The sequence below is a fragment of the Rhinoraja longicauda genome, chromosome 31, assembly GCF_053455715.1.
Source record: "Rhinoraja longicauda isolate Sanriku21f chromosome 31, sRhiLon1.1, whole genome shotgun sequence".
NCBI classification, from domain to species: domain Eukaryota; kingdom Metazoa; phylum Chordata; class Chondrichthyes; order Rajiformes; family Arhynchobatidae; genus Rhinoraja; species Rhinoraja longicauda.
The window spans coordinates 7,158,550-7,172,188 of record NC_135983.1 but is presented as its reverse complement, the minus strand read 5'-3'; the positions used below and the strand labels follow the sequence as shown (position 1 = coordinate 7,172,188).

General features: G+C 43.0%; 1 protein-coding gene across 1 annotated transcript in view; it reads left to right on the top strand.

The window, feature by feature from the left end:
* The first annotated feature begins 5,201 nt into the window (after positions 1-5,201).
* LOC144608385 (olfactomedin-like protein 2A) overlaps positions 5,202-13,639 on the top strand; it is a 41,013-nt gene continuing 32,575 nt past the window's right edge. Inside the window, exon 1 of the mRNA XM_078426097.1 lies at positions 5,202-5,442. Within this exon, the coding sequence (XP_078282223.1) occupies positions 5,359-5,442 (84 nt within the window). The 5' untranslated portion in view covers positions 5,202-5,358. The remainder of the gene's footprint in view (positions 5,443-13,639) is intronic.

Genomic DNA, 13,639 nt, shown 5'->3' with positions numbered 1-13,639 from the left:
ATGGCACTGGAGGAGGCCCATGACAGAAAGGCCAGAGTGGGAGGGGGAGTTGAAGTGCTCGGCCACCGGGAGATCAGATTGGCCAACGCGGACCGAGCGCAGGTGTTGAGCGAAGCGATCGCCGAGCCTGCGTTTGGTCTCGCCGATGTAAATAAGCTGACATCTGGAGCAGCGGATGCAATAGATGAGGTTGGAAGAGGTGCAGGTGAACTTCTGTCTCACCTGGAAAGACTGTTTGGGTTCTTGGATGGAGTTGAGGGGGAAGGTAAAGGGACAGGTGTTGCATCTCGTGCGGTTGCAGGGGAAAGTGCCCGGGGTTGGGGTGGTTTGGGTAGGAAGGGACGAGTGGACCAGGGAGTTACGGAGGGAACGGTCTCTGCGGAACGCAGAAAGGGGAGGGGATGGGAAGATATGGCCAGTGGTGGGGTCCCGTTGTAGGTGACAGAATTGTTGGCGGAGGGGGAGAGTGGGGGCGGGGGGAGGAGGGGGGAGTGGGGGTGGGGGGAGAAGGGTGAGCGTGGGGGGTTCGGGGAGGAGGGGGAGGGTCCAGGAGAGTGGGGGGGTTCGGGGTTGGGGAGAGTGGGGGGAGGGGGTCGGGGAGGAGGGGGTGGGGGTCGGGGAGGAGGGGGTGGGGGTCGGGGGAGGAGGGGGTGGGGGCAGGGGGAGGAGGGGGGAGCAGTGGGGGTGGCAGGAGGGAGTGGGGGCAGGGGGGAGGGAGGGGAAAGTGGGGGTGGGGGAGGGAGGGGAAAGTGGGGGTGAGGGGAGGAAGGAAGGTGGGGGTCAGGAGAGGGGGAGGGGGGAATAGGGCTCACTCAGTGACGACACCCTCTCCCCTTCCCTGTCCCCCCTCTATGAGGAATGGGCCCAACGGGTCCACTTGGTCTAGTATATATAATATAATATTACTAAAACTCTCTGTCCGTGTGTAGTGCTACGATGATCCAACCCAATCCCACAACCAATCTTTTTATTCACAAAATGCTTGAGTAACTCAGCAGGTCAGGCAGCATCTCGGGAGAGAAGGAATGGGTGACGTTTCGGGTCGAGACCCTTCTTCAGTCTGAAGTCTGAAGAAGGGTCTCGACCCGAAACGTCACCCATTCCTTCTCTCCCGAGATGCTGCCTGACCCGCTGAGTTACTCCAGCATTTTGTGAATAAATCGATTTGTACCAGCATCTGCAGTTATTTTCTTATCCCACAACCAATCTTGTTCCTTGCTCAGCAACTCCCCCTGGTGATAAAAGCAGGAAACTATTCCTTCCGTGTTTTTCAACATTTCAGATGAAAGCTGTCATTAGAAACAAAGAACTTTAATATTTTTATTATCTAAAGGAATTATATCTTCATACTCGAAAGTAAAAGCTATTTTCAAGCTTGTAACATTCACTCAATGATGAAATAAGCTGCCATTTGTGGATGCAAATTGTTTTTCTACACCTATTATTAAAATATTGGATCATGGTAATTTATAATAAAACTATATGTCACGAACAAGACAGGCATGATCTTTTCAAGGTCTTTTGGGAGTTGTATGTGAGAATTCACTTAACTCTACCGCTTAATTACTCTGTCAAGTTACCTAACAAAACCAATTAAACATGGCAGATAAGAAAATAAATTTGGAAGCTAAAACAATGACATTATAATCATTAATTGAAACTCATTCAGATTCTTCATTATTGTGTTATTCAATATCATACATTAATAACTAAGAACTTTCAACCACTTACCTTATTACAATAATTATTGATTAAAATGGCTGGTTTAGTTTATTTACCGAAAATAATTATTCCAATAATTATAGACCTCTTTAAAGTCATCTAAAACTTACATAGAAGTGTGCATTGCATAGAGAGAATGCACTATTTATTTCAAATGTAAGGGCAATCTCACCACCAGTCCAATCTCAGTTGTAAATGTCTCACTCATGATTGGTACTACTTAATTAATGCTAGTTTCTTTCCAATTGTTTACTCACTTTACATCATCAATAAACAAAAAACGCATCCATGCCAGGCGATTTAATTCGAACACTTGAGAAATTCCATTGGAAATGTCAATATATGTTTCTTGAACTCGAGTCAAGTTAGCAATCAAATACGGGTTCAGGCAAATCACCAAAGGCCTGTGTTTGAATTGAATAGCTTGAGTTCTCAGTTGAATAATTTCAATAAAAACATAAAACATAAAAGCAGATATACACTATTCGGCCCCTTACACCTGCACTGCTATTCAATAAGATCATGATTGATCTTTTACCTCAGCACCACTTCCCTCAACTAACCCCATGTAAGAAGTTCATACATTTCAATGAAGTCACCTTTCATTCCTCATAGTCAGGGGAGTAAAGGGCCAGTCTGCTTACTCTCCTCAGAAAGTATATCCTTACTTAATATTCTCAGTGTACTTTCATAAAATTCCAGGAAAATGTCATTGTCTTTGTTCTCAAATCCTCTGCAGATCCTCTTACGATAGGCCAACATTTATGGAGTTAATCATATGATTTTTGATCTTTTTCATAATGTAATGATTAGTAATGGGTGTCAAAGGTTGCAGGGAGAAGGCAGGAGTAGGGTGCTGAGAGAAAAAGTTAGATCAGCCATGATTGAATGGCAGACTACTCTCGATGGGCCAAATGGCCTAACTCTGCTCCGATGCCTTTAAACTTTTGTAATCATTTTGGGTTATGGAGAACCGTTCTCTTTGATTTAATTGGAATTTTCTTGACCCAAGTTAATTATTCCAGCAACTTTGATACCTGCTCTTTTTCCCCATTCCATCCCAACCACAGTTATCTAATCCGACATTAACATCTGGTCACTTCTAGCTGCCCTGGGCAATATTGGAAATCGGGTGTTTACAGCACATTGATCAATTTTCATATTGCAATATTATTGGGAGCTTTACATTTACGAAGATTTGAAACAGTTGGATCTCCCTGGATCTAGAGTTGGGTGTTGATCATTATGACCCTGATATACTTAGACAGCCACATCGCACAGTCCATGTTGTTTACAAGCCTGATGCCAGACAAGATGCGAGAGATCATGCACGTCCGCAGACAACAGGGGCAAAAGCGAACCCAATGTCACCCTCACATGATGGTCACCTTTATGTGTGGCTGCATCAGACTGTGCACAGAGTCTGCTGAGGTTCTACCTGTCCCTGGTGTTGCAAAGGATGGACCTAGCACCAATGCTGTGCAATGTGCCAGTCAGCTGGACATTGCTGCACCACCTGTCATCTGTGGAAAGGTTCTTCCAGATCAACATCTATGACCACAATTCCATTGGGCAGTGGTCAGCACGGAACATCCTGCAGGCAGTGCAGGAAAAGGACTTGATGGATCCTATTGCATGGTCCCCTGAGCAGACTGCCCAGCTCAGAGGGTCCAAAGGGGCCTTCCCAGTCAAATCCTCCTGCACCGCCGGAATCTTACTACCGATGCACGCTGCCCTCAGGATGACTGTTTGATAGAGGAGACGGTTGCCCACCTCTTTACACAGTGTGGTTTAGAGAAGAGGCTCTGGAGAATGATGCAATGGTCCTTGTCAAGGTTCATCCCGAACAGCATCATTAACAGAGGTCTCTTATTTACAGGCTGTTCCCAGGAACACATTCGGGGAAGGACACGAAGTGCTGCTGGAAGACCATTAACTCAGTGAAAGACGTTCTTTGGTCTCCCCAAATATTGTTGGTTTCCCAGCACAACGCAGCAAGATATTCGTTAGAGAATGTTGCCAACTGGCCCATTCCAGACTGCAGGAGTACGTGCTGAGGCACTCACTGAAGCTTGGTGCAGCCAACGCCAAGGCTTGGTAGGGGAGGACTACAGTTAGGTCCTCCCACTGCAGAACATTGAGGGGCAGAGTCCAGTGGGAACACCTCTCAAATAGGGAAGGGATGTCACCCCAGGGGGGGCTATACGAGTGGCAAGGGTGCTTGGTTTAAGGATAGTTGCAAACACTACTGAGTATGACATTAATGAATATTTAGATGCTGCGAATGTTGGAAGAATGTTTGCACTGTTCTTGGTTTGTATGTATTTTTATTCTGAACAAAGTTTATTTTTGAAAATAAAATAAACTCTATTCCTAGTTCTGTCACGGATAGAGTGTACCAGGTTAACCTGGTTTGTATGTATTTTTATTCTGAACAAAGTTTAATTTTGAAAATAAAATAAACTCTATTAGAGTACCAGGTGAACCGAGAAAAATATTCATCGATGTGCTTAAAACCTCCTTGAAGAAATGGAAACTGCTCTTCGAAGTAAGCGGGTCAGGCAGCTTCCGTGAAGGGAATGGACAGGCAATGTTTTGGGCGGGGACTCTTCTTCAGGCAAATGGAGTAGAGGGATAGAGAAGGATCTTGACCCAAAGCACCATCGGTCCATTCCCTCCACAAGGTGCTGCCTGGGCCAAACTGGCCATCCGCGACTCACAGCGCCAGGCGGAAGAGGGCTCTGCCCGAGCCAGCTGCCTACCCCTTTTCTGGGGTTACATCCGTGCCCGGGTGGTGTTGGAGAGGGACTATGCGCTGTCCACGGGCACCCTGGGGGATTTCCGGGACCGCTGGGCACCGCGGGGGATTGGATGTATCCTGGATGGGGATTGTAATATAATTGTATAATAGTGTCAATTGGCATATTTTTTTGTATAGTATTCTGGTGGTGGGTTCTGTTTTGGTTTTATTGTATTGTATATATTATTTTAATATTTGAATAAATATTTTTGATTTAAAAAAAAACAAAAAACAAGGTGCTGCCTGAGCCACACACTGTGTGTTTTGCTGCTGCAGAAAGTGGCTGGGTGCGCGGCCACCAGATGGCGCAGTCACCGCGGGGAACGGGACCGGGCGCAGTTGGATGGAGAGCCGGGCAACAAGCGCTGTTTCACCGCACAAACACCACCTCCCTCCCTCCTTCCCTCCTGTCTTCCTTCCCAGCCCGTGAAGCAGCGCTGCTCACAGTAAAACCAAAGGACACGCCAACAACATCTGTCATTTTCACATTTAAATCTGCGACAACCGTGGTTGATTAGCAGATTGGAACTGCAGTCAGTGGGTGGGCAATGATTCACTGGCAGTCATTAATGCCCCTCCCTTTGCATTCAATACACGGTGGGAATTAAAAATAACCTTCTCTGGCAGTCAAGCGGGATTGTGCACCGCACAGCCGCAGTTGCCCTAGTGTTGGAGGAGGAGTTGGATGCACGACTTTCGTGTTCTTTGGGGGAACCCAAAGCCCATGTCCAGTTAAAGCATTGGTGCGCCGACTAGATTCGTCTTGTTAACGGGATTCTGCCTCAAGCTGCAACATCCCTCAGATTCTCTCTCTCTCCAAACATCAAGAATATAAAATGCACTCATTAATAATGTGGACACCACTAAAAATGACCCTCTCTCTTCTCATCCTCTCACAGGCAGTTACTGCAATCAGCAAGGTGAGTTCTAATGTTATCTTTTCAATACTTTTAAGAAGTTAACCGATTACATTTTTAATAATAAAATAAATGTAGCTTCGGATAAAAGAAATGCGTGTCCATATTTTATTTTGGAAGAAGCGGTTTCCTTTCAAGTGTCTTACAATGTGGAACAGTAACAAAGTTTCAGTTGAGACAGGGGCACTAATTGCCAGGCTTGCATTGCAGGCTTTGTACGAGTCGATCAGTCACAGAAGTCAACCTCGTGTTGTTATAAACAAGTGTTGAGAGTTCTCCTGAACATCTGGATCAGATTCAAGGCGGCAAAGTCACAGTCGGTGGGTCACTAGACCCGTTTCTCCACACATGGCTTATGTATATAGCTATGACTCTGTATATAGCTAACAAATCAAGTGCTCCAGTTAAATTTAATTCGAGAATCAAAGTGACTGCATTTAGGTTTTTTTTTAAACCATGAATTGAGCAGGTCTCTGATGTCGATTCCTGCAATAGCGCATTGTTGTGATAAAACAATTTGGCAAAGCGGAATTATTTTGTCAAGCATTTGGAAGTAAATGTATTTGAAATGTAAACTTTTTTACATTTTAAGATGTTGATTCAGAGTTTGTGCCGTGGATCTCTGATTTGCAGCACACTGTTTACTTTTAATCATTGGAGAAAACACTACTAATTAATTAATGTAATTCACTTTGTGAAGGACTTCCCGGATCCTATGATTTCATCAGAAAGGTTTCAGTGGCGATCACACTACCTACGAGTGTTTGCCACACCTGTCTATAGTTTATTTGGTCCGGACATTGTACCAGCGAAACCTATAAAACCTATAAAAATGACAGCCTCCAGAGTTTGGCATCAATTGTCAACATTTTCTGTACTTGCTTATCAGTATTTCAATGTCTATTAAAATTTTAAAAATAAACACTTGTTTTTCCAAATGAAGAACATGTCACATTACCTGCCACAACATCTGTAAGCGGGTCTAGAGTTTTTGTGACAATCAATTGTTTGGATTCTGATTTTTGACACCTTGCGTGGTCTTTAATATCTGGACTTTAAGTGTTGTACAAAATTTAAACTGATTTTGTGATTGGAAGGGCTGGTGAAGAGAGGTACTTTCTGTGGTGGCTTTGGTCAGAGTTTGAGACCGACCGGGCTTGTTCAATTGGAGGTAAAATGCACAGTGCTGGGGTAATTCTTTGCTCTAAGAAACACGGGTCAGCTGGAAATACTGAAATTGAAATGACTAGTTTTTTTGTCTGAAAGGGATACCAAGGAATGTGGAAGAAAGGACAGTAAATGTAGAACAGTAATGATCTAAATGAATAGTAAAACAGGTGGAGGGGTTGAGTTGTCTCTTGCAGTGTACAATGTTATGGTCAAAGAGTGAGCAATATGGGACAGAGAACCAGTGATTCCTCACATGGCAGGCTTCTGCAGGAGGAGGGAGGTAGAGGCTGGGCACTGAGCAGTGGTGAGTGGGGGCTGCAGCCTCGGCCGGCCGCTGCAGGAGTCAGAGCAGATTACCTGGAACCTGCAAGAAGAGGGAATGATGAACAAAAAGGATCGGATCTACTTTAATTCTTCACCCTGCACAAAATGTGGATCAGTACTAAACAAAACAGAGAGCTTCCAGTTGTTATTATAACAGCTGAATTTAAGGGATTCAAGATTGCTGGATTACATTTAAAAGCTGAACAAATGATTGTTTTTTTAAAAATCAGATGTGAAACAAATAACTCGCATCTAAAATCCTTGGGCACTGTGGAGCAGGATACATGACTTAAATGGGTAAAGGGATTCATACAGGATGTTTTAACGTGCTTTAGGTTGTTAGCATCTGGTAGGATTTTATAAATATGTACAGTATGTGCTACCAACACTTAACCAAATAATAACAGTTCACGGGCAAAATAAATATTTACTGGACTGTACTGGACTATGGTGATAGTGCTGGTGGCAGTGCTTGGAGTGTTATGAGGTTTCTTTGACTTTCACTTCCATTGTTGCTGGAAATCTCACGCAAACACTGATATTATGTGCAAAAACACATTTAGTCATATGAATGCTGTAGATCTAAATCCAAAATGCCAGAGAAATTGCAGCTGACCATTAAAGATTAAGTGTAAAATGGTTACTTTTGTAGTTTTAGTATTTCCCAATTTACACGAGATCCCCAAGGTGAGGCATTCCATTACAGGTTTAGAGTGGAGAAGCTGGGGTTATCCTCGAAGCAGGGTGAGCTGAGGGAGTTTGGGCAGGATAGTCAAGTTTAGAATCTGTTCACTGTGTGGGATGGTTCAAGGATGGACCAAGGGATAAAGATTCAAAGAGGCAGGCAAAAGAGGGCAGGAAGAAAATATAGAGAATGGTGATGGTTTCAACCTGGACTCAATAGAGTCAGGCCTTTCAAAGTGGAATTGGATGGTCTCTTGGGAAAATAACCTATAGAACTAAAGGAAAAGAGCTGGGGAAGGCAAAGTCTTGCCCTACAAAGAACAGGCTTAGATTTGCTGGGCTCCTTCTGCACTTTAATAATAGTGTGCTCCTATGTGTGTGGAATTTCCTAACTATCTGCAAGGCAAGAAGGGGCCTCCATTCTTCCAGTTAGTGGAACAATCCCAAGTGCACAGCTTAAGATTTTCCATCTTTAGGTATAAGTGGGAAGAAACTGACTGTTCACTCACCAACTCCTGGGAGTCTGCCTACTCCGTTCAATGCCCAACTGCTGCCACAGTGTCTTGGAGAGTGTCCAAAACCTTGTCACGTCACTCTGGAAATAAAGCCTACCCCTCAACAATAGGGCAGCTGGGTTGCCACAGTACTAGGATAACTTTTGCTGTTATTCCAGAAACAGTTTGCAGATCTGAGCAGATACTTGATGGGCCCGTGGCCCACTGCAGTGTGATTCAGAGCATTGTCTCTGCTCTGAGGGAGGAACGTGCCCTTTGCTGGAGCCGTTAGAAGGAGTGCCATATACCCCCTGCTGTGGAATTAAAATTCCCAATGCCCGAGTCAGTGAAGCCCCCCTGGGCTCTTGGCCAGTATTCGGCCCTCGGCCAATATCACTGATATTGTTCATTTGGTTTGGGGATGTTAGCGAGCACAAAGCCTGCATCCATTAACCCTTGCATTATGGTCATCACTGGATTTTTGAAAAGTACATCAAATATCAGGACATCCTCGCATTGTGAAAACTGCCTCTTCCCAAACCAATGTTAGAATGGCAAACAGATCCTTTTTGAAAAGGAACGAGAAGTGATACAAGAACGTTGCTTCACATCAGAACTTGGTTGTGGCCTGGAGCATTTCTGGCTGTCCTGGAGCTCGGAGATTGAATTTCAAGTGAAGGCTTCGTTAACGTCCCTAGCTCAGACACTGACTTCAGGAGGCTCCTGTCATTATATTTGGCTAGCTTGTCCACCACACCATATCCATTACACCAGTAGCTCCCAACCTTTCTGAATGAAAGCCCCAGTTGTTCACACTCAGTTAAATTCATGGCCCCTGCCTCCTTGAGCCCCTAATGATATGACAGGCCACTCTTTTTAAGGACTTGGGGCGATTTTGGGGACAATCAGAGGCTCGTTCAGCTGGGACAGCTAATGTGTTGTATATCGTTACCTACTTTTAATTTTTTAATGTGAACTTTCTAAGTAGTATCATAAAACCCTCAAAGACCTAATGTAGTTCACTCCTAACTCCCCAAAAGGAATCATACTATGTTGTGGTGTAGGTAACCCACAGCAGGAATAGGTCTGAAAGAGATTTTGACTACATTTTCTTTGTTTTTAATACAGAACTTGTTCTCTATGTTTAATCAACTGTTGGATGACAGTTGCTATACAGCTGCTGTTCTGGATTACAGGTCCACAGTCTTTCTGCCTCAGGGGCACAGGAGCAGAGTCGGCATGAGTTTAAACGACTGAAATGATCTCTGGGAATTCACGACATGTTCTCTGGGAATTCACAACATGTTAAAGTGTTATGTAGGAAATGAGTAGCAATTGCACTGAGCGTTTTAGATCATTATTAACAGTTGGATTGTCTTGAAAGGAGTCTGATTATCAGTCAAAATGTCTTGTGTGGGGTGAAAATGTAATCAAGATTACATTTGAACTAGATGAAAGGAAGTTAAAAGATATGATCAAAGTAACTTAATCCAAATGAGGGGAGTAATGCCAACCAAACTGTTGAGTGCTGGCATTAATTACAGTGATTGGTCTGTGCAATAGAGCATAGAAATAACCTTAAAGTTGAGATTTGAGGAAAAAGAGTTACAGAAATTAAAGTGTCTGCAGTTTGGAAAGTGAGTAGATGTAACCAAAGTGCAAAGCAATAAAAAACTGTTGATAGAAATCTGCAATAAAAACAGAAAGTGCCTGAAAAACTCAGCATAGTAGACAGCTTCAAGAGCAAAAGAGTTCATGTTTTCAAGTTAATAACCTATACTGCACGGAAACATTTGCCCAACTTGTCCATGCCGAATATTAACTGAGCTAGTCCAACTTGCCTGTGCCTGGCTGAATATTGTTCCAAACCTTTCTGATCCATGTTCCTGCGCTGGTTTGTCCCACCCCCAAAATGCAACATCTCACATTTATCTGAATTAAATTCCCATCTCCATTCCTTAGCCCTTTGGCCCAGTTGATCAAGACCCCATTGTAACCGTAGATAACCTTTATCATTATACACTACGCCATTAATTTTAGTGTCATCTTCAAACTTACTAACCATCCCACCTACATTCACCTCCAAACCATTTGTTACAGGTTTCTAGTCTGAAGAACAACCCTCGACCACCATGTCTCCTACCTTTAAGCCGATTTTGTATCTAATAGTTCGTTTGCTCTGGATCCTATGTGATGTAGACTAGACCAGACTAGCCCACCATGCATATATTGTCAAAGGTCTTGCCAAAGTCCATGTAGTCAGCTTCAATTGCACTGCCCTTTCAATGTAATAAATTCATCACAAGGGCATTGGATGGCTGTATATTATCAGCCTGCTCTGCTTGTATCATATTTTCTTATGACGAGGCAGCTATCCTACACATTGACTTATCAACCTAAACGCTGTGTCCAATTCTTTCTTGGATTAACTCCCCTCGATTCACCTGCTAACCCACCTCAACGAGGGGTAATTTATACTAGAAATAACCTTCCAACCAGCACATATTTGGAATATGGCAAGAAACCAGAGCACAAGGCAATCATTGCGAGAACATCAACCTCCACAGGAAACGGGTCAAGATCGAACCCAGGTTACTAGAGTTGTGAAGTGGCTGCAGTACCTGCGGCATCTGTTTCCATCCATATGCAAAACTGGTATATAATTCCAATTTTTCTCGAGGTGAATATATCTAGTGATATCTGCATAAACCATTTCCATTTTGCTCCAGTTATTATATGGAGGAGTTTGGAGAATGATCCCTGCCATCTTTAACTTATTTATGAAGCAGGGGGATGTACAGAGTGTATATACATTCTAGTGCACAACCAAGTATTGTTAAAATGCAATGCCACGTTCTTCATACATCCCTTTTTTCCTTTGATGCTCCGACCAAAAGATTACAGTTCTCAAGCTGTGGCTTAATAGTGTTCTACAGATCTAGCGTAGTCCCCCTGATCTTGTATTCAATGACTCTGCTAATAAAGGAAAGCATCCTGTGCCTTAAGTGTTAATAGGATTCCTGTTCTCAGAAATGCCACCCCCTAAAAACACGATTCATGTCTGCAAATGCTTGTTATTTCACATACATATATCGCTTCTTTTTGCTGCTGTGACAAGCAAGAACTCTGGGGATTCAATGGAACAGGTTCACAATCAAAGAACCTGTAATTGCTTGTTTGTGTTGGTCAAACATGGAGTCTTAGGTAAGGTTTCTCACCAGATACATGACAGAATGCAGGTCTGGTTGTGATTCGGAAGCATTCCCCCCCCTTTTACCATTGCTACAGTTAGGTTGATATTTTAGTTTGTTATTTATAGTTTCGATTCAGAATTTATAGTTTACACAATCTAATTTATTTTTAATCTTTAAGCTACATTATAAAACTCAAATTTTTACTTAATTCATGCATCTCATTTTCCAATGTTTTTGAAATTTCGCTCACCTTGACTATAGGTATGCCACGGTACGTTGAAGGAGTAATCCTTTCTTCAGTGACAACAGATTGAATACTACTCGAGTCCAAAAGCAAAATACTGCAGATAGACAAAATCTGAAATTAAATGCCAGATGAATCAAAAAAAAATTCCACTTGGGTTAATTGGGCAGAAGGAAGTTTATAACATGATTGATCTCAAAAATAGAAAATGCAGGAAATACTCAGTATGTCAGGGAGAGACACAGTTAATGAAAACACTGTTGGTAAAACACAAAATGTAGGAGTAACTCAGCGGGCAGAGCATCAGTCTGAAGAAAGTTCCCAACCCAAATCATCACCTATCCATGTTCTCCAGGGATGCTGCCTAATATGCTGAGTTACTCCAGCATTTTGTGTTTTCCTTGATAAACCAGCATTTTCAGTTCCTTGTTTCTACAATGAAAACACTATTGTTCTCCCTAAAGGTGCTACCAGACCTGCTGAATATTCCAACATTTTCTGTTTATATTTCATATTTTCTTGCCCTGTTTTAGTCTAATTATTTTCCCATTGTCAGTTCATGATCATTTTATTTACTTGCTTATTTTAATTAAGAAGTTCAAATTTCCCATGACTAAGCTAATATCATCAAAGACCCACACAACCCTAGCCACGCTCTCATCTTGGTGCGACCATCGGGACGAAGGTACAGGAGCATGAAAACTGTGACCACCAGGTTCAAGAACAGCTTCTATCCAACAACAATCAGGCTCTTGAACACTGCACTACACTAACCACAACCCACCCTACCAACTACAATTTGTTACAGACTTATTTTTTATTCCACCACGTACTTCGGCTTTTCACTGTTATGGCCTGATTATTTTTTTATTTGTGTATTATTGCATTAAAGGGCCTTTAGAGCTCAGTCAAAAAAGAATGTTATTGTTTCATTGCTGGTACATTTGACACTCTGAGAAAACCTTTCCAAGTGTGACAGTCATTGTTTGTGTATCCACAAAGGCATGAGATGCAAGACCGTTAAAGACTTGGTGCGGGTTGCAGTTACAGGACAAAGGTCTGAGGGTGCCTACTCCATTAAGTGGCGTGCTCTGAACATTTGAAGCTTCCAGCTGGACTCTTTTCACTCTTTCTATTTCCAAAGCAGCATTAATTACTGCTAATTTGATACTAAAGCTCTCCAAATGGTAACATGCTGAAGACCTCTGCCCTTCTCTTGATAAGAATGTAGCCCAAACAAACATCTTAAGAAGTTAATGGAAGCTGTGAGGTATTACAACTTCCCAGAAACCTTTTTAGCTTTTGTTTACACCCTTATTGTCTACCTCAGTACTGGATCCTGGGTTTTGCCAGGATTTCAGTGACTCCTTAGCCCAGAACTCCAGCTATTTGTTTGCAAGTTCTCATTCCTGTTTACGTTTAACACATTTATTGCAAATAAACAACTCATTCCAGCTTCCATGAGACATTCAAACTTGCTGGAACATGACAATTGGTTCTGATTTTCTTCCTAAACAATCAGAAAATGACTTAATTGGAAAAATAATGGAATTTATTTTGAATGGAGGCTAACCTTAATTTAAGGAAATAGGAAAGTGCTGGAGGAACTCAGTGGGTCAGGCAGCATCTGTGGAGGGACTGATGAAGTCTGAAGAAAGGTCACCTATCCATTTCCTCCAGAGATGCTGCCTGACCCACAGTTACTCCAACACTTCAATCTATATTGATATTTAACTGTCTTCTAAGCTGGCCTTCACCAGCCGTGGAGGGCTTTTGGATCTCAAACGTGTGAAAGGTTCTCAGTAAATGCAAGCTCGTTCTTAGCATGTTATAAAAATGCACTGCAGGTGCCGGTTTATACCAAAGATAGGCACAAAACATTGGAGTAACTCAGCGGGTCAGGCAGTATCTCTGGAGAAAATGGATGAGTGGCATTTCAGGTTGGGACCCTTCTCACACTGATTGTGCGCGTGGGGTGGGGTGGGAGGGAGGGGTGGAAATGGCGGCACCGGGAAGGAGGTTCTCTGATAGGCTGACGGCTAGAGGCAGGTGTGAGCCCATGAGGGATACATGATTGCAAGCTGTGGATC